The 18,811-nt window shown below is 41.4% G+C and overlaps 1 protein-coding gene across 1 annotated transcript in view; it reads right to left on the bottom strand.

Moving 5' to 3' along the window:
- Positions 1 to 18,811, bottom strand: part of CRACDL (CRACD like) — a 120,348-nt gene that overhangs the window by 42,611 nt on the left and 58,926 nt on the right. Inside the window, exons 4-8 of the mRNA XM_040425104.1 lie at positions 17,861 to 17,996; positions 11,701 to 11,850; positions 10,586 to 10,657; positions 7,552 to 7,776; positions 4,409 to 5,810 (exon numbers count right to left, since the gene is read on the bottom strand). Of these exons, the coding sequence (XP_040281038.1) occupies positions 4,409 to 5,810; positions 7,552 to 7,776; positions 10,586 to 10,657; positions 11,701 to 11,850; positions 17,861 to 17,996 (1,985 nt within the window). The remainder of the gene's footprint in view (positions 1 to 4,408; positions 5,811 to 7,551; positions 7,777 to 10,585; positions 10,658 to 11,700; positions 11,851 to 17,860; positions 17,997 to 18,811) is intronic.

Raw genomic sequence — 18,811 nt, 5'->3', positions numbered from 1 at the left:
CAACGCCTGTGCATGCTCCTGATGAGGTGGCGGACGGTCTCCTGAGGGATCTCCTCCCAGACCTGGACTAAAGCATCTGCCAACTCCTGGACAGTCTCTGGTGCAACGTGACGTTGGTGGACAGAGCGAGACATGATGTCCCAGATGTGCTGAATTGGATTCAGGTCTGGGGAACGGGCGGGCCAGTCCATAGCATCAATGCCTTCGTCTTGCAGGAACTGCTGACACACTCCAGCCACATGAGGTCTAGCATTGTCTTGCATTAGGAGGAACCCAGGGCCAACCGCACCAGCATATGGTCTCACAAGGGGTCTGAGGATCTCATCTCGGTACCTAATGGCAGTCAGGCTACCTCTGGCGAGCACATGGAGGGCTGTGCGGCTCTCCAAAGAAATGCCACCTCACACCATTACTGACCCAATGCCAAACCGGTCATGCTGGAGGATATTGCAGGCAGCAGAACGTTCTCCACGGCGTCTCCAGACTCTGTCACGTCTGTCACATGTGCTCAGTGTGAACCTGCTTTCATCTGTGAAGAGCACAGGGCGCCAGTGGCGAATTTGCCAATCTTGTTTTTCTCTGGCAAATGCCAAACGTCCTGCACGGTGTTGGGCTGTAAGCACAACCCCCACCTGTGGACGTCGGGCCCTCATATCACCCTCATGGAGTCTGTTTCTGACCGTTTGAGCAGACACATGCACATTTGTGGCCTGTTGGAGGTCATTTTGCAGGGCTCTGGCAGTGCTCCTTCTGTTCCTCCTTGCACAAAGGCGGAGGTAGCGGTCCTGCTGCTGGGTTGTTGCCCTCCTACGGCCTCCTTCCCGTCTCCTGATGTACTGGCCTTCCTCCTGGTAGCGCCTCCATGCTCTGGACACTACGCTGACAGACACAGCAAACCTTCTTGCCACAGCTCGCATTGATGTGCCATCCTGGATAAGCTGCACTACCTGAGCCACTTGTGTGGGTTGTAGACTCCGTCTCATGCTACCACTAGAGTGAAAGCACCGCCAGCATTCAAAAGTGACCAAAACATCAGCCAGGAAGCATAGGAACTGAGAAGTGGTCTGTGGTTACCAACTGCAGAACCACTCCTTTATTGGGGTGTCTTGCTAATTGCCTATAATTTCCACCTGTTGTCTATCCCATTTGCACAACAGCATGTGAAATTGATTGTCACTCAGTGTTGCTTCCTAAGTGGACCGTTTGATTTCACAGAAGTGTGATTGACTTGGAGCTACATTGTGTTGTTTAAGTGTTCCCTTTATTTTTTTGAGCAGTGTAGTTCAGGCCCTATCTTTTGTGGAGAGGAGGCACTTCCATGGGCTTTCTGGTCCGTGCCTCTGCATCCCGAAAGATAGGACATGTCCTGTCTTTGGCCGTATCTTGCAGATTGCGAACCAATTCAAGTTAATGGGTCCGCATCTGCAGCACGGAGTGCACACAGCCAGTGGCCGTGCATTGCAGAACGCTATTTGTGGTCCACAGCATGGGCACAGAGCCCTTTCAGTTGTGAGAATGAGCCCTAATGGGGCAAATTCATCTTTAACCTCTTCCACCACCCAAAAAAAAAGTTTAAAAAAAATCATCTGTCAAAAGCTTGAGTTATATTTTTGCAAGTAGTTAAAGGGGTTGTCCGAGTTATTTTTTTGTTCTTTCTATGTTCCTAACTGGGCAAATGTAGCAGCTTTCCAATTAACTCACTTTATCTCCAGTGGCTGGTTTCTCAGATTTGACTGAGGGTCACATGACCTGTGATGTCAGCTTCTCTCCCTGCTCTGATAAAGGTCGTTTACAAGCCTGTAAACGAGACGTCACTGTGCTGGCCACGCCCCCCTTCACTGCCGTCTACTCTCTGCTGGGATTCTTAACCCCTTCAGCTGCACAGCTCTGCAGGCAGTAAGGAGACAATGCTTGGCACTGGAGCTGACATACTAGAGAGAGCATTGCACAAGAAGGTAGGGGGAAGATCCTATGTGTATTAGCAGTGTCATTATACAGCTGGGACTTGTAGTTCTACACTTACAAGTTGCTGTTGATTCTCCCAGCACTCAGGGCAGCTCTTGTATCCACTCCCGTAGCAGTGTCATTATACAGCTGGGACTTGTAGTCCTACACATACAACATGCTGCAGAGTCTCCCAGCAGGCAGACATGTCACTCAGGGCAGCTCTTGTATTCACTCCCTTAGCAGTGTCATTATACAGCTGGGACTTGTAGTTCTACACATACAACATGCTGCAGAGTCTCCCAGCAGGCAGACATGTCACTCAGGGCAGCTCTTGTATCCACTCCCTTAGCAGTGTCATTATACAGCTGGGACTTGTAGTCCTACACATACAACATGCTGCAGAGTCTCCCAGCAGGCAGACATGTCACTCAGAGCAGGACTTGTATTCACTCCCTTAGCAGAGCAGGCGGAGGGGCAGAGATTGTTTTTATTGCATGTAAACAAAGGGCCAGAAAAGAACCAGGGAAATGAGGAAATATATTTTTTTTTTTGCATAAAACTTGCTTAGCTCAGTTATATATTGCTGCCCATCAGATTTTCAGTGCTATATAATTTTTTTTCATAACTCGGACAACCCCTTTAAGAATTCTATACAGCCATTTTGAAATTACACATGGTTTTGAGAAAATGTGGCTCGGTTGTTTTCACAAGTTTCATAAAACAGAATGGAGAAAATCACTCACATCTGTAGCCACCTATCCTCTTTCTCCACTTGGATGCGATGGCTGCTGGTTGCTTCCCCAGGTGAGTCAGGGGACATCTGTTTCTCCGTGTGCTGTCCACATCCGTACCTCCGTTCCGCGGTCCCGCAAGAAAAATAGAACCTGTCCTATTCTTGTCCATATCATGGGCAAGGATAGGACTGGTCTATTGAGGGCCAGACATTCCGTTCCGCAAAATGCGGAGCGCACACTGCCGGTTTGCGGACCACAAAACACAGTACGGCCGTGTGCATGAGGCCTAAGTCAGAGAGGACCGAACTGAATTTTAAACAGCTTTTTTATTATAGGAAGAAAGGTTCTTGACTTATGAATCCTCATACACAGATATTCAAAACTTTTACAACTATCCAAGGAGAAGACACAAAAAGCAGTTGTCTGGGGTGCACCTGCCTCTTCTTGCTAGCGAGGCACATTTCTTTCAATTGTATCTTTCCATTAAAAGGGTTGTTCCATGAAAAATATTCTACACTTTTCAAACGAGCACCTGGATCTGAATACTTTTGTACCTACATTTAATTAAAAATGTAGTATATCCACGGAGTTATTTAATAAAATAGATCTATATTGCATCACCTGTTGTTTGGTCTTTTCTTTATTTCTTTGTCTGGCTGAGGTGGATGCACATGCTCTGTTCCATCCTTCAACTGTCACCAGTTGTACCTACTGTTATTAGCTGTGACAGTTACAGGGAGAGAACTGCAGCAGAAAGGACAAGCCCCATGAGAAAGGACCTGTCCCCTATGAGCTGACAGCCTGAAATAAATTACAGCAATTGTAGCAATGAATGGTGGGAGATCTGTGGATGAGTGTGGGGTACAGGACTGCTTCTAGATTTGTTAGAAACAGGTTGTCATATACTATATAATGTCCAATTTTAATTTTTTTAAATTCATCATGGGATAACCTCTTTAACTGCCTATTGTGTGTTACAGCAGTAGCCCATTTCCGCCACTTCTTTGTTCAGCTGATACTGGGTAGATCTGTCTCTCCACTCAGTCTGTGGCCTGCTTGCTGGCTAAGCCTCTCTTGCTGTGCCCATAGGGCACCCGTATGCTCCCTCCGATTCTTAAAGAGCCAGCGTGCACATCCCAATGGTTGGCCATCTTGGGGTACTTAATGCATCTTCCCCTATGGGATGGTGACTGAGCAACAGGTTCTAGTCCTGCAAACAGGTACTGACTTCTGCCTGTTTCCTGGATTTGACCCTTCACTGCCTGATCTCTGCCTGTTTCCTGGATTTGACCCTTTGCTGCCTAGCCTGACCTTGGCCTTTCCCTGACTACAGTTCTGCTTGATACCTTGGTGCTCCACACTAGTGTCTCTTGACCCCTGTGGGTCAGCTGTCATCCAAACAGAAACTACTCCAAGAGGTAGCAGCCATGTGATTCCCCTACAGCAAAGCTCAGATCCCTGTATAGGGGTTAAAGTGTGAAGACCAGGGCACTGCCAGGATAATGCCCTCAGAAGTAGCCCCAAGTAAAATCTGTTTGGTCGACACAGTAGTCCCACACACACTGCATAACACTGTGCCACAGTAAGCCAATGGGTTGGACCCACTTATCAGCATACTATATTGAACATACTATGAGGGTTACAACCTTGTCTGTGGGGTTTGTTATTTTAAACATTGCAGAAACAAGAATAATAATCACACATATAAAATGTAGGGAAAATCTTACCAAATGATTTGTTGACAATGGGCCTACTGTCGGGCAATTTCTTTTCAATCTTTATCTCTAAAGATTTTCTTTTCTTTTCCTGATTGGAGCCATTTTCCGAGGCTTCTTTATTCGTGTCATTATCAGCAACTATATTTTGCAAAACAGGCTTCTTGGGCAGCGGTGGTTTAGCCTGTGTTCCTTCCATGGACTCAGATTTAAAGTTTGCATTTTCACTTTTTGAGCTGAGAACATTGTGATCCTTGTTTTCTACTTCTGTGTTTAATTCCTCCTTGGAGAATGACAAATCAGCACTTTTTGCCTGTTTAAGCTCAGCGCTGTGTCTCTTTACCATGCTTGACGCTGGGTTTATGCCATCCCTGTATCTTAAGGATAGGGAAGTGGATCTTAACTTCACAAAAAATAGGTTCTTGCCTTCAGAATGTGCTTGTGATTCTGTAACCACAGGTAAATCACTGGCAGCTGGCACTGCATTCTGGCTTGAGGTAATATTACTAAAGACAGCCTTGTCTGCAGGCATAATACCCTCAGGGTCAGTTAAGGACTCAGTCTTCCTACTAATGGGCTTATTTTCAGTGTTGGCTGCAGCAACTTTGGGCTCTTCTTTCAAGAACTCTGTTTTAGACACACCTGGTTTTAGAAGAGATAACTTTGTGGTTTTATGAGCCTCATTCTCAACATTTGCTTTCAGTGAAAAGCTGCCAGTCCTAGGCCTCTCCCAAGCTGATGATACAGAAAACTTTCTTTGTGTAACAGTTTCTGTGGGTGACTTTTCTACTTTTTTATCTCCAAACTGTTTATGGTTTTCCTTATCAGACAGACCTTGATCTAGGTAATTCAAGCGTTTTTCAGACAATGAATTCTGGAAAAGGCTTCTTCTACTGTGCAAAGATTCCTGGGAATGTCCAAGAGAAGTAGTCCTTGAAGAATGGACAACTTTCTCCTCTACATGTGATTGTAAACTAACATCAATTGGTGCTTTGTTTTCTTTGATTGTATTTTTTTTATTATTAGCTGACAAAAGAGTGAAAGCCTCTACAGTAGGCAAGCTAGAAACATTTTCACTGGTCCTTCCACTAACCAATTCACTCTGATCTTTTATCTTTGTGTCCAATTCTATATTTACAGCACCTGAAGCTCTTATGGCTTTTTCAGATTGTGAAATTTTAACAAGATCCAACTCAAGAGAACTACTTTGCATTGCCTCTGGGAGATTCAGTGATTCATTAACCTCTGCTAATTCTGACGATGATTCCTTATCTTCTAAGCTTACATTTATAGCACTGTCGGTATCATGAGTATCAAGTTCTATAGAACCATAGCCAGCCTGGTCTGGTGTGGGTGGCATAACATCTTCCTCTTCCATATAGGTCAATTTAGTGAACGGCTCCTCCTGTAGTGTCTGTGAAATCAGTAAAATGTAATGTCAGTTGAAAACAACAGCCAAAAAACAAAGTAAACCAAATTAATGTACCCTGAGAGTGACTTCATATGCTTTGCCATTAATGGTGTCACCAAACTTGGTGGTTCCAACCCTTTTTTGGGATTCTAGTGGCCATGTTCCATTGATCAGACTGTTATATCAAGTTGGCATATGGTATAAACCTAAGAATTCCCTTCAATATTCTATAGATTTCTATGTTTAGAGTTGATGGATGTTTCCATCAGGATGAGCCTCACAGGGGCTAAAAAAGAGAAGCATCTACAGTACATCTACTGATCATGGTGTCAAAAATTACCGCTTCATCGATGAAGATGAACAGTAAATCTATAGTTTTGTTGCTACCTGCATTAAAGGGGTTGTCCGGGTTCAGAGCTAAACCCGGACATATTTCCATTTTCACCCAGGCAGCCCCCTTGACTTGAGCATCGGAGCAGTTCATGCTCCGATGCTCTCCTTTGCCCTGAGCTAAATCGCGCAGGGCAAAGGAATTTTCTGGAGTTTCGGTGATGAACTGGGCTCTCTATGGGGCTGTCAGGAAGCCCGGTGACGTCACCGGCACCGATGGGTGGGCTTTAGCGCTGCCCTAGTCAGTAAAACTGCTAGGGCAGCGCTAAAGCACGCCCATCAGAGCCGGTGAAGTCACCGAACACACTGCCAGGTGGAAGCTTCTGCCCGGCAGTGTCTGATTGTAAACAAAAGAGCCCTTGCCCTGAGCGATCTAGCACATGGTAATGGAGCACATTGGAGCATGAGATGCTCCGATGCTAACATCAGAGGTGCTGCCTGGGTGAAAATATGGGTATGTCCGGGTTCAGCTCTGAACCCGGACAACCCCTTTAGGTGTGGATAATTATCACTGCAATAACTTAGGATTTTTTTTATTGCACTAAAGATAGGCCATTACAAACGTAACTTTCCCATGTTGTAGACAGGGCTACCTAGTTGTCAAAGGAGATGATAGCTGCAATCACCTCGCTTGTATGGGGAGAAGGGATAGCTAGGAGTCCCTCATTCCCATACATATTCAATGTCTCTGGGCAGTAGACCCCTGTATCCACAGCATGATCTGCTGTCTAGAAATGATAATGTTGATGTCCGCATAAACGATAGATGGCACCTTTACATGCTACATTTGCATAGGCCAGGTTTTAGGCACAAGCAATTATATGAACATATGTTCCTGATAATATGCCCAATAATACTCCTGTGTAAAAGGACCATAACTGTATTAAGGAACTGCATCATTACCATGGGTCATGGTATCTTTCTTCTACCAGTTATTTTGATTCACATCTTGTTTCTAATATACAGTTGATGCATGTTTCTACCGCTTTCTGCAAAAAAAAATGTTGACTGCTACAACAGGAAGCGACTGTATGTATATACAGTTAGAACGTGCTGCCAATGATTATAATGTAAAAAACAAAGTATACCGTATATCTGGATACTGTTTTTAGCCAGGACAGAAAAACTTAGCAGGTTACACTTTTCTGTCCTACCAAAACAGTCAATGGCAACATAATCCAAATGTATAAACATACCGTTGCAGCCTGTTATAGCAGTATATTTTTTTTCCACGGTAAGCAGTAGGAAACCGTATGCCTTAGCTCTATGGTAATACTTGGTTTGAACCAAGTCCCTACATTAATAACAAACCAAAAATGAGTAACATATAACATTAAAAAAAATGGAACATTACAGCAGATGGTCTTCTGTTCTTGCTTAGCCTTTGATTTCTAGGCTTGACCGAAAGCCTATGCCTAGCAGCAGAATTGTCCAGGAATGTAGAAAACTGAGCAGGAGAGCTGAAATCGGCTGAAGGTGACAGGCTGGTGCTGTCTCTTTTCTCCAGATATCTTTTGTGAGATTCTTGAAGCTCATTTTCATTTGGAGATAGAAGTCTTGAAGATGTTTCTGATGAGATCTGAAATGCGGTACCATGAATGTATTTAGAATTTGAAATACATAGTTTGGGCAGTGGAAGGGACAGCAGTGGAATGGATAATTTCTTACAAAGCTTTAGATAATTTTTAACTACTGTGAAAATCAGACAAAGTATATTTTGAGTGGATTTTAAAACTTATTTGCTGAGCCTTTGCACACTCAAAAATGGTCAAAGACAAAAACCTCATCATGTTGTGGTAGCATCTTCTGAGAGCCTCTGCAGAAAAATCGCCTACGTATGAATGTGTCTTTGAAAAACATATTCACATATATTGCACTGTTCTTTCTCATCCGTCACAGGAACAGAACAATGAAAATGACGGATGTGCAAGTTAGAAAAGAGACTGGAAAAGCATCTGAAGGAACTCACTGACTAGTGGGGTCTGTTAGGTTTCTGTTACAGTGCCTGTCACTTTACCACACAAAATAGCGCAGAATGCTCCACTATTTGGTCTGGCTTTTTTTTTTTTGCAGAATCTCTGACAGAGGTTTCCAACAAAGTCTCCAATGAAGATGTGAAAACATACTAAATATGTTCAAAATGCTATCTTCTGATGTCCCAGAAATATGTAGGGTACTCAAGGGGTTGGACTCCTACCAATTGCTAGAAACAAGGTGCTACAGTGTTTTTCATCTTTACTCAGAATTTGTTGGGATCAACCTTGTTGAGAACATTTTCTGAAGTGAAGCGAAGTAGAACTGAAAGGGCTTGCATTCATAGGATCACCACAGTCCCTCAGTTCTAGGACATATATCAAAGAACTGCCAACTCTATTAAAGAAACTGCTCCTTTAACCTGTTAAGAACCTGCCTAATTTGAGCCTTAAAGACCTGGCTATTTTTTCTATTTTTGCATCCTCACATTGCAACAGCTGTAACTTTTTAATTTTTCTGTTGGTGTACCTGTATGAGGACTTATTTTTTGCGGGATGAGTTGTATTTTTTAGTGGTGCCATTTTGGGCATTAAGGGGTATATGGAGCGGGATCATGTCCAGAGATTGTTCCATACACAGCAGATGCTGGCTGTATAATACAGCAGGCACCCTCCAGCAGGGATTGGGAATTGAAAATAGCAACCATGGCATTTGTGGGGTTAGACAGAAGAAGGAGGTTTTCTCTGCCCTCAGATCAAAGCCTCCAGGTCAAAATCGAGTGGCTCTGTCAGCTGCTATGACAACTGGGGCCTTGTGAAGGCTCCCAGCGCTGTCATAGCGAGCTGCTTGCCTAAGCTGAGCCTTGAAGCATGGCCTGACAGGCTGCCTGTGTCAGAACCCCATAGGCTGCAATAGTATTCTATACAAACGATCAGAAGATCACATGTTCAAGTCTCTCCAAAAGGGTACCAATGAAAACTACAGCTCACACCTAAAAAATGAGCCCCTACACAGCTCTGTAGATGGAAAAATAAAAAAAGTTACGCCTGTCATAATATGGCAATACAAAGAAAACATTATTAAGATTTTTATTTTAAAGTCATAAAACATAATGGAAACTAAATATATTTGGTATCAACGTAATTGTACCAACCCACAGAATAAGGATGTCATGCCATTTTTAGCGCACAGTGAATGCCCTAAACACAAAACAAAACCCCCCAAAAATGCATTTTTTTTTCATTCACACCCAACAAAGAATTTTCTTACCATTTTCCAATACAAGCTATGGTAAACTAAATGGTGCCTTTAAAAAAATTGAACATATCCAGCAAATAAATTAGCCCTCATATGACAATTTGAATGGAAAATGTAAAAAAGTTATGGCTCTTGGAAGGTGAGGAGGAAAAAAAACACAAATGCAATAATGAAAATTGGCCCTGTCTTTAAGGGGTTAACTTTTGACCAAGTGGGTTAAATAACAAGATAATTTCATAGTTTGGGTTGTTACGGAGAAGTGATACTAAAGATTATACGTAATCTTTATTTTATGACATAAGTAACCTTATTTTTACTGGGGGAAATCTTTTTTGAACTTTTTACATTTCAAAACATTTATTTATGGGTTTTTTTCAGTCCCACTAGCAGATTAGAACACTAAGGAACTTAATCGCTTCTATAATACACTGCAATACTTCTGTACTGCAGTGTATTATTTCTGTCAATAGTATACCAGCAGGCAGCCTATTAGACCCTACCTCTGGGAGCATCTAAGTGGTAAAACTGCCAGAATCTGAGTTATCTCCAATTCCAGTATTTGAAGAAGGGATGTATAATACAGCCCCACTCCTGCTGCTGATCTCAGGGGCGCACTAACAGCACCCATGGGACCAGCAAGACAAAAATGTATGTTCTGGTGTGGAAACCAGAACCGGACATACATTTTCATCTTGGCTAGAGAAGGAATGAAGAAGGAGCACTCTAGATGGTAAAGGAGAGATAAAAAGATAAATATTTCCATTTGACTGCTCATCTATGTGATTTTATTCACAGAGAGGAGAAGGCTGTTGTCACTACAATTTGTCCCTTTTTTCTGTGACATTACCGGATATAGGAAAAATAAATGGACCTACATTTTGCCAATGGTGCTAGAGCAACACTGGGGAATTAATTTTTTTTGTTTCTATTCTTAGAAAAAAAGAGCAAAACTTCATGCAACGATAAATCAAAATAGTAAAACATGATGCTTCTTTCTAAGCAAGCAGCTCTAAATACATAATATCCAATCGACGATTTGCTTTTGGGCAAATTGTTTCTGTCAAGTGGAGGGTAAAGAATAGAAGCAAATGGCTGATTCGTTCATATGGTGTCAAATTGATTTGCTCCTTGTGAAAAAGCATGTAATAATCACCTACCTGTTCATCTTCCTCACTGCCTGTTCCAGCTAAGCTCAGTGTGCTGTGATGATGTCTATGGATGTCAGAAAACTGAAACAAAATTAAAACAGAAAAAATGAACAAGAATAATAATGTTCGCCTTCAACGACACTGCTCTGACAATAACATGACAATTTCACATTTCCAAGGGATTGGACCACGGGCGTTCTATCAATGAGCCCTATCCCTTTCTGTGACCACTGTCCAAAAGAAATGAGGATGAGAGCGAATTATATTAAATGTTGTATTTTTGGACTATAAGACACACATGACTATAAGACGCACTCCAGAAAATTAGAAAAGCATTTTCTATTTATTAAACCTTCCCAGATGTTTTAATTAGGCATAGAAGGTGTTAATAGCTTTGGTCAGCTCGTGTTAAGCTTAATGTATGACTATTAAACACTGAAATTTTCAATAGCATAGTATTGCTGAAATTAAAATAAAAACAGTCAAAAATGTGTCCCTTTATACATAAGGACAGATACACAATAATATTGTTATGGATAAACAAAGCTATTGGGTTCAAGGGACTATATTTTCATCAAATGAAAATCAGAGCACATTCATCCTCTTTTGTACAGTTTTATACAGATTATTATCTTTTGAGCGCTGGCGGATAACAAAGGTCCTTATGTAGCAAGGCTGGGGAATAAATGCATGTATGATGCAGAGTATACTACATTACTCTTACAGTAGGCATTTTACTAGAGCCGCAAAGCTCTCTTTTTCCATTAAGATCGTAAATAGTGGATACATTTTTTCTAGTGTTTATAAATAGCAAAAACAAAAATCAGAGTACACCAGATTACTCTTGATGAATACTCGCGAGCCTACAATTCTCCAGAATCAGTTTTCATTGTGAGGACTTTAGGACTTTAACCATGCAGTGCCTCATGCCGTAGAGTTAGTAATGTTCACACAATATCCAGCTTTGTTCCTGCTGCTTGCAGCATTGCCAGTATGACGCATTCCAGATCATGCAGAAAGGCACTGAATCACAATCGTTCTCAGTTATACACTTGAGCAACAGTTTCAAATGACCTAATGCACATATGAGGAACTTTTTATAGAATATCTGATTATACACTTGCCTTGGTTTTAACAGCGTCATGTGTAAGTGACATTTCTGGAGGGCTGCGTGGCAGTCCATCATCTTCAGAACTGGTTCCAGCATCATCAGATCGCTTACTAAGGAGTCCAAATGGAGGTGGCCCAACTTTGATATTGGACTGGAGTTTCAACTGCAATTGAAACATGTAGGTGTTTTAGTAACTTTAGTAACATTAAAACATGCTGTTTGTTAACCCCTTCCTGACGCAGTGATTTAAGTTTTTTTCCTTTTTGTTTGTTTTTTACTCCTGACCTTCCCTGAGCCATAACTTTTTGATTTTCCCATTCCCATATGTGGGTTTGTTCTTTATGAGCCAAGTTGTACTTTCTAATGTCCCTATTTAATATTGTAGTAGGAAGCTGGAAAAATTGGGGTGGAACTGGAAAAAAAAAAAACAACGCAATTCCGCCATCCCTATGTGGTATAACTGATTTGTGCCTTTCATTCTCTGGGTCAGTGTCAGCACGACTAACACTGACCCAGCAAGAGCAATTTTTAAGTTTTTCTTGTGTTGTCTTTCTATTCAATTGTTTGGCGACTTGAAGAGGACCTGTCATCAGGCTAGCTGTAGTCTAATTATCATCCTACCTTATAGGGCGGCCCCCACTGATGCCATGGCACTTTTTTTTTCTAAAGAACCCCCCGTTCGTCAGCTGTTGGCGCTCTGATTGGATGCGCTCACAGATAGGGAGAAGATAACCACTCCCAGGGTAAATACAAGTCTCCGCCTAGTATAACAGAGTAGCCTCATTATAATATAAGGCGCCAAAATATACACGGCCAACAGCGAATTAACGAGGGGTTCTTTAGAAAAAATAAAAAGTGCCATGGCATCAGTGGGGGCCGCCCTATAAGGTAGGATAATAATTAGACTAGAGCTAGCCTGATGAAAGGTCCTCTTTAAAGTGATTTTTTTTTCGTTACACTGTTCACTGTATGGGATAAAAACTTTTACATTTTTATAATATGGGCATTTGGGGATGTAGCGACAATAATGATCTTTATTTATTTTTTTATTTTTTAAATGGGGAAAGGGGATGATTTCAATTTTTATATCTAATGTTTTTTTTTAACATGGAATCGTCTGATCGCTTCTCCCATAGACTGCAATGATTTAGCTTTGCAGTGTGTGCGAAAATCACAGTGTTCCTCTCAAGCCCTACCACAGACAGGGCTTGATAGGAACTTTGCTATGAGAGGCCTTGGAGCTTTCAGAAGGCCTGAGGCCGCCATAGCAACTGAACGAATTCCTCGCCATGGGGGAATCGTTCGGTCCCAGGAACACAGCGCTCCCAGAAATTGACTACGACACCGCCCCAACTGGTAACAGCCATCTAAACTGTCATTGCAGACTGCTAGCAATTGATTCAGAACTTTTAGAAGAAATGCTAAAGAAATGGCCAATTATAAAGTTCTAAGAAAAAATGTTCAATGTACACGGGAATGCAAGTACAGGGTGGTCCACGAAAAAGTAGCCCGCCTCCAGCAAAAGTATAATAAGATAAACGAGCAAGTGGATTGTTTTTTTAAATTACCCACAATTTACAAAATATTCTGACAGTGGTCCCCGTTCATGTCTATGCATCTTTGGGCACGTCGGATTATGTTGGCTGATATTGCTTGTGATGCTGCGGACAGTGTCTGTGATGTTTTCCTTGAGTTCATCCAGGGGATGTGGATTGTTAGCGGACACTTTATGTTTTAAATTTCCCCACAGATAAAAAATCGCATGTGGACAAGTCTGGTGAATGTGGTGGCCACAACCCCTTGCTCACGCTCCTCCGTAAACAGTTCATAGACCCGTGCCAGTGAGTTCCGTGAGGTGCGGCATGTTGTTTCATCTTGTTGGAAAAAGCAGGACATTTTTTTATTCTGGTTTTAGTTGGTTTTAAAACTGTTCAAAGATGTCCAGGTAAATTGCGGTACTCACATTTGACTCGAAGAAAATTGGACCCACCATTTGTGTTACTGACACTGAGCACCAAATGCTAATTTTCTGGTTGTGAAGTGGTGTTTTGTGAGTTAAATGGGGATCTTCAGGTATCCTGATTGATGGAGGCCTCGGTTTCTTCATGTTTGCAGCAGAGTCAGTTTGATGCCATTTCCGAACCAGACTCTGAATACAATGTTTAGCTGGTGGTTTTGTTCCTGGGTCCTTGTCTTCCATATAGCCTTCCACAATCATTAATCGCTGTTCCAGGGGGAACACCATCTTTCTGACACAGTAGGCCATTTTTATCAAACTGAATAATAAATCAGTCTTAGTTGGCCATAGCAACCAATCAGAGCTCAGATTTCAGTTCCTACAGGGCTCTGAAAAAATGTAAGCTTGGCTCTGATTGGTTGCTATGGACAACTAAGACTGATTTACTATTAGACAGTTTGATTTGGATATTATAGAAAGGATAACTGTCATATTTTTATTTTATTTGCTAGTTTATTAGAGCTAGGCATGTATACCTGAGTTAGTCAAGGATTGCCAAAAGATCTGTAATTACCTTATAATAACAGCTTTCATTAATGTCCCCTGTCCCTTTCCACTGCTCCCTTAAAAGACCGTTGCTATGGCTCATCTTTCTCTGGCTAAGAAGACAGAGGGGCGGTCCCTCAAACTGTATGCCTGCATTAGGCTTGAGAGTGAGGAGACGTGTCTCTCAGTAATCCAATCTGATTGGCTGGCAGGAAGCTGCTGGCTACAGCAAGTGTGTATGTGACCTGAGGGAATGCAGTTTTGGCCTCAGAGAACTGGCAGAGGAGCCATCTTGAGAAGATCCTCATAATGTAGGATTCAAAACAGCCGTAACTAAGGGGAAAACTCATGGAAAACAGTGGTAAGTGAAGAAACTAAAGATTGCTTTATGCATAATGCTGCTGCAGCAGTAACATATGCTAAAATCGATTTTTTTTTTATGAAAATATGAGTTATCCTTAAAGGCAGGCTAATTTTTCGTGGGCCACACTGTAGTAACTAAAGCAGACATGTCAGTTTAAAGGCTTACTGTCGTATTTTTATTTTTTTGGAGTATTGGATTGTGGTGATTAATATCACCTTGGTGGCCCTATTTAAACTTTTCACTGTGTATTCAATTACCCCTTAATTCCACATTTTTGTTCCCTGTACTGCCTACTTTTACCTTTTGCTTAAAATAGGGTTGCTAGGCATGGTCCGTCTATCTGTTGATAGACGGAGCACGCAGCAGCGTGCAGGCTCACATTACAGACAGCCAGGGACTGTAAGTAAATGATTAAAGCCAGGTCCTCCCCAGCAGCTGATAACAGTGCCTGGGCTGTGTGCACTTCTCCCTGTCCCTGCGCTTGGCAGACGCTCCCTCACTCAGCAGACTTGGAGAAGGCAGAGTTGAAGCAGCGCAGACCAGGGAAGGGAGATCTGCCATCTGCTCAGTGTATAAATGAAAGCAACATGTGGTAAGAGGACCCCTTTGTGCTGCAGGAGATTAACCCTTTTAGGGGGGAGGGCTCTGGTTACTGGCACTTTTGGGGGGCTATTGTTACTGGCTAGTGAGGGCAGGCGGGATTAGCCTCAGGGTGAGGGCAGTGGCGGCCATCTTAACTGAATAGTGAGATTGCAGTTTTATGCAGACTGGTTGCTAAGGGCTGAATCTTATTAAATATGGGGTAAGTCAGTCTAATAGTAACTGATTCTGGAATATCATGTTATTAGTAACTACATATATGAAAATTGAAATTAGGGTCTAGATGTGACAGTTATCCTTTAAGAAACATGCTATGTCACCATATTTACTTATATATTTACTTATTACAGAAATTATTTCAATGTGTTTTGATACAGTACAGAAGAATGTAGTTTATTTTATGGGAGTCTGTATTCTGTCTATGAAGCAGCTGACATTGGTTGTCGGAAACTAGCATGTGCTTGTTTATAGGCTACCCGGTAAGCCATCTGGAATCTAAATTAAAGGGGTTGTCCCCCAATACATAGTTTTCTCCTGTGATAACAAATTAGTGCTCGTGGATAAGAGAACCAGACCTGAACTGATAAGAGGAGCAACTGCATCACTTTAAATAAGGTTTGTCTTTGTGAGACAATTGCTCTTGCACCATTGTACTGGTATAGATTAAAAAGGTAGCAAACAAATATAATAGTAGTATCTATAATTCTCCAAAGGTGTAATATTAAGAAAATTATCATACAGAAATGAAAAGGTGATGAAAATGAATAGTAAGAAAAGAATACACAACTTAAAAAAAAATAGCTGTGTGCTGTGATCTACAATCCTAATTCCAAAAAAGCCAGGACACGGTGTAAAATAAGAGCACTTGAAGGAAATTTGTAGTTGAGAATTGGTGGGACCATCCTTTTCCAGCGGCCCACAAATTCTCAACTACAAATTTCCTTCAAGTGCTTGCAAGTTTTCTACTGTTATTTTATTTTTGTTATTGATATGGTGAAAACCATTTTTTAGCCCTATTTTAGCCTCAATAAATTTCCACTGTTTCCTCATATCAGAGTGCCAGTCTATATTTTTACTTGCATTTTATTCCTTCTGACTGAGTCAGCCTAGACCTAGAGCACCTTACATATTGCAATACCAGGTGAGCCACCACATTTTTCTGCTTTTACTGTGTAAAATGTAAATAAAAACACAATGCAATGATTTGCAAATGTCACAGACCCATATTTTAATCACAGTAGACCATAGAACACATATCAGATGTTAAAAGTAAGACATTTTACCATTTCATGGGAAAAAAAAAAACTAATAGAACTTGAAGGCAGCAACACTTTTTTAAAAAGTTGACACATGGGTAACAAAAGGCTGTAATAGTAAGTGGCACTAATAAAAAACTGTCGGAGGTGCAATTTTCTACTAAGTCACATGACTGGGTAAAAAAGAGCATGTTAGAGAGGCAGAGTATCTCAGAAGCACACATGGTCAGAGGTTTACCAATCTGCAAAAAACTGCATCCAAAAAATGTGCAACAATTATTATTTTTTAAATCATCTTCAATGCAAATTTTTGAAGACTTGGAATATCCCACCATCTACAGTACATGATATCATCAGAAGATTCTGAGAATCTGAAGAAATCCATGTGCGCAAAGGGACAAGGCAGATGGTCAATATTGGATGCTCATGATCTATGGGCCCTAAGGTGGCACTGCATTAAAAACAGGCATCATTCTGTACTGGAAATCACTGCGTGGGCTCAGGAATACTTCGAGAAATCAGTTCACCACGCAATCCACAATTGTACGTTAACACAGTATCATGTCAACACAATCCAGAAATGCCGCCATCTTCTCTGAGGCAAAATGATACACTGTTCTGTGGTTAGATTGATCAAAATGCAAACTCTTTTTTGGGAACCACAGACGCTTATCACCAATAGAAAACATTTGTTGCATCATGAAATGAAACATCCAGCAAAGAAGACCCAGCACTGTTGAGCAGCTACAATCCTATATCAGACAAGAATGGGACAATCTCCCACAACTCCAGCAACTGGTCTCCTCATTTCCCAGAAATTAACAGACTGTTAAAAGAAGAGGGGATTCTACACAATGGTAGACCTGGCCCTGTCCCAACTTTTTTGAGATGCGTTTCTGCCATCAAGTCCTAAATAAGTAAAAAAAAATTATGAAATGATAAAATATCTCTTTTTCAACATTTAATATGTGTTCCCAACTTTTTGGGCATTGGGGTTGTAAATCAAAGCCTCCATAAGTACGGTTTCAAAGTAAAACATAGGAAAGAAAACAGAAGCAAGGAATGAATCACATTCCATGAGGAATGAGTTGTATGTCTAATTTTGGACCCATGTACTTAGATAAGTACTCTATGACAGACCAGAGGTGCCACTGCAAAGCACTACAGATTAAAACGGTTAATGAGATTGTGTTGTTACTTTATATACATTAGAAGCAGAAGTTCCAAGTTCATCCCCCATCTCCTTAATTCAGTTTGTGCTGTAAATGTTTCTAGTCTAAGGATATAGAATGTGGAACTAGTATAGTTCATGATATTACAATTTATTTTTATTTTATCCAGCCTTCCGCTTATGGGATATTGGAAAGCTTCTGATAAATTTCAGTAAAAGGGTTGTACAGTATGATGTTATGTGCCCTGAGGCACATATAGCTATATCTTCAGACAATACCTGCAAGGCTTTAATGCGGTCGGACACGTTCTCTTGTGAGAAGACACGTATTGGTCGAGCTGTCTCTTGTGCAACTTCAGGAATAAAGATGCTGTCATGTGACACAGCTCTGCTTCCCAACACGCCAGCTGTGGCCCTATAATGACAAGCCCCATACACAGAGTTTATAAGAGAAATCTTCATCATAAGATCAAATCTAGAAAGATCTGTAGTGTACTTAATGAAGCACTCCCACAAAACATGTTATTCTTTGCCCTGTTAGAAAGATACATGATGTAAACTGTAGTAAAGGAAATCTTACCAGAGACTGTATTTCTGAGTTATCTCCTCCCTTCTGATCCTTAGCTGTGTCATGCGACCAACACTCTGTCTCTACAACTGACAAAGCATCTTATGTGTGGACAGGAAGCCAGTTTTTCTATGTATTCCTATGGGAACCTCAATGTCAATGAATTGATAAGTAACTGATTTCCTGTCCTGTGTTAGTTGGAGATCAGAGTGCTGGTCACATGACACAGCTGAAGATCAGAAGGGAGGTTATAACTCACAAATACAGTCATTGGTAAGAAGATTATCTTTACTACAGTTTGCATCATGTACCTTTCTAACAGGTCAAAAAATAAACTTTTTTGTGGGAGTGCTACTTTAATGTGAAATGATCAACTTTATAAATCTCCCACCTACAAAACCTTGAAAACTTAGGATCTTGGATGTCACGCTTCCTCAGTTTCATGACAACATCAGTGGTATCATGATCAACCTAAACAAATTCTCTGCTACACATGACAAGATCCAGAAGATTTCTTTACAGATAAATGGGTCATTTTGACAATGCTCCGCAAGAAGTTGCTGATGCTCCTGAACACGAGAAAGGAACCAGGAATAATCGGAGAGATGTCCAGATCAAAAAGCCTTATCTAAGGCTCTGTTCAGACCGGCAGCATGGCTTCC

The sequence above is a fragment of the Bufo bufo genome, chromosome 3 (assembly GCF_905171765.1).
Source record: "Bufo bufo chromosome 3, aBufBuf1.1, whole genome shotgun sequence".
Lineage (NCBI taxonomy): Eukaryota > Metazoa > Chordata > Amphibia > Anura > Bufonidae > Bufo > Bufo bufo.
This window is presented reverse-complemented; position numbering and strand designations above follow the sequence as displayed.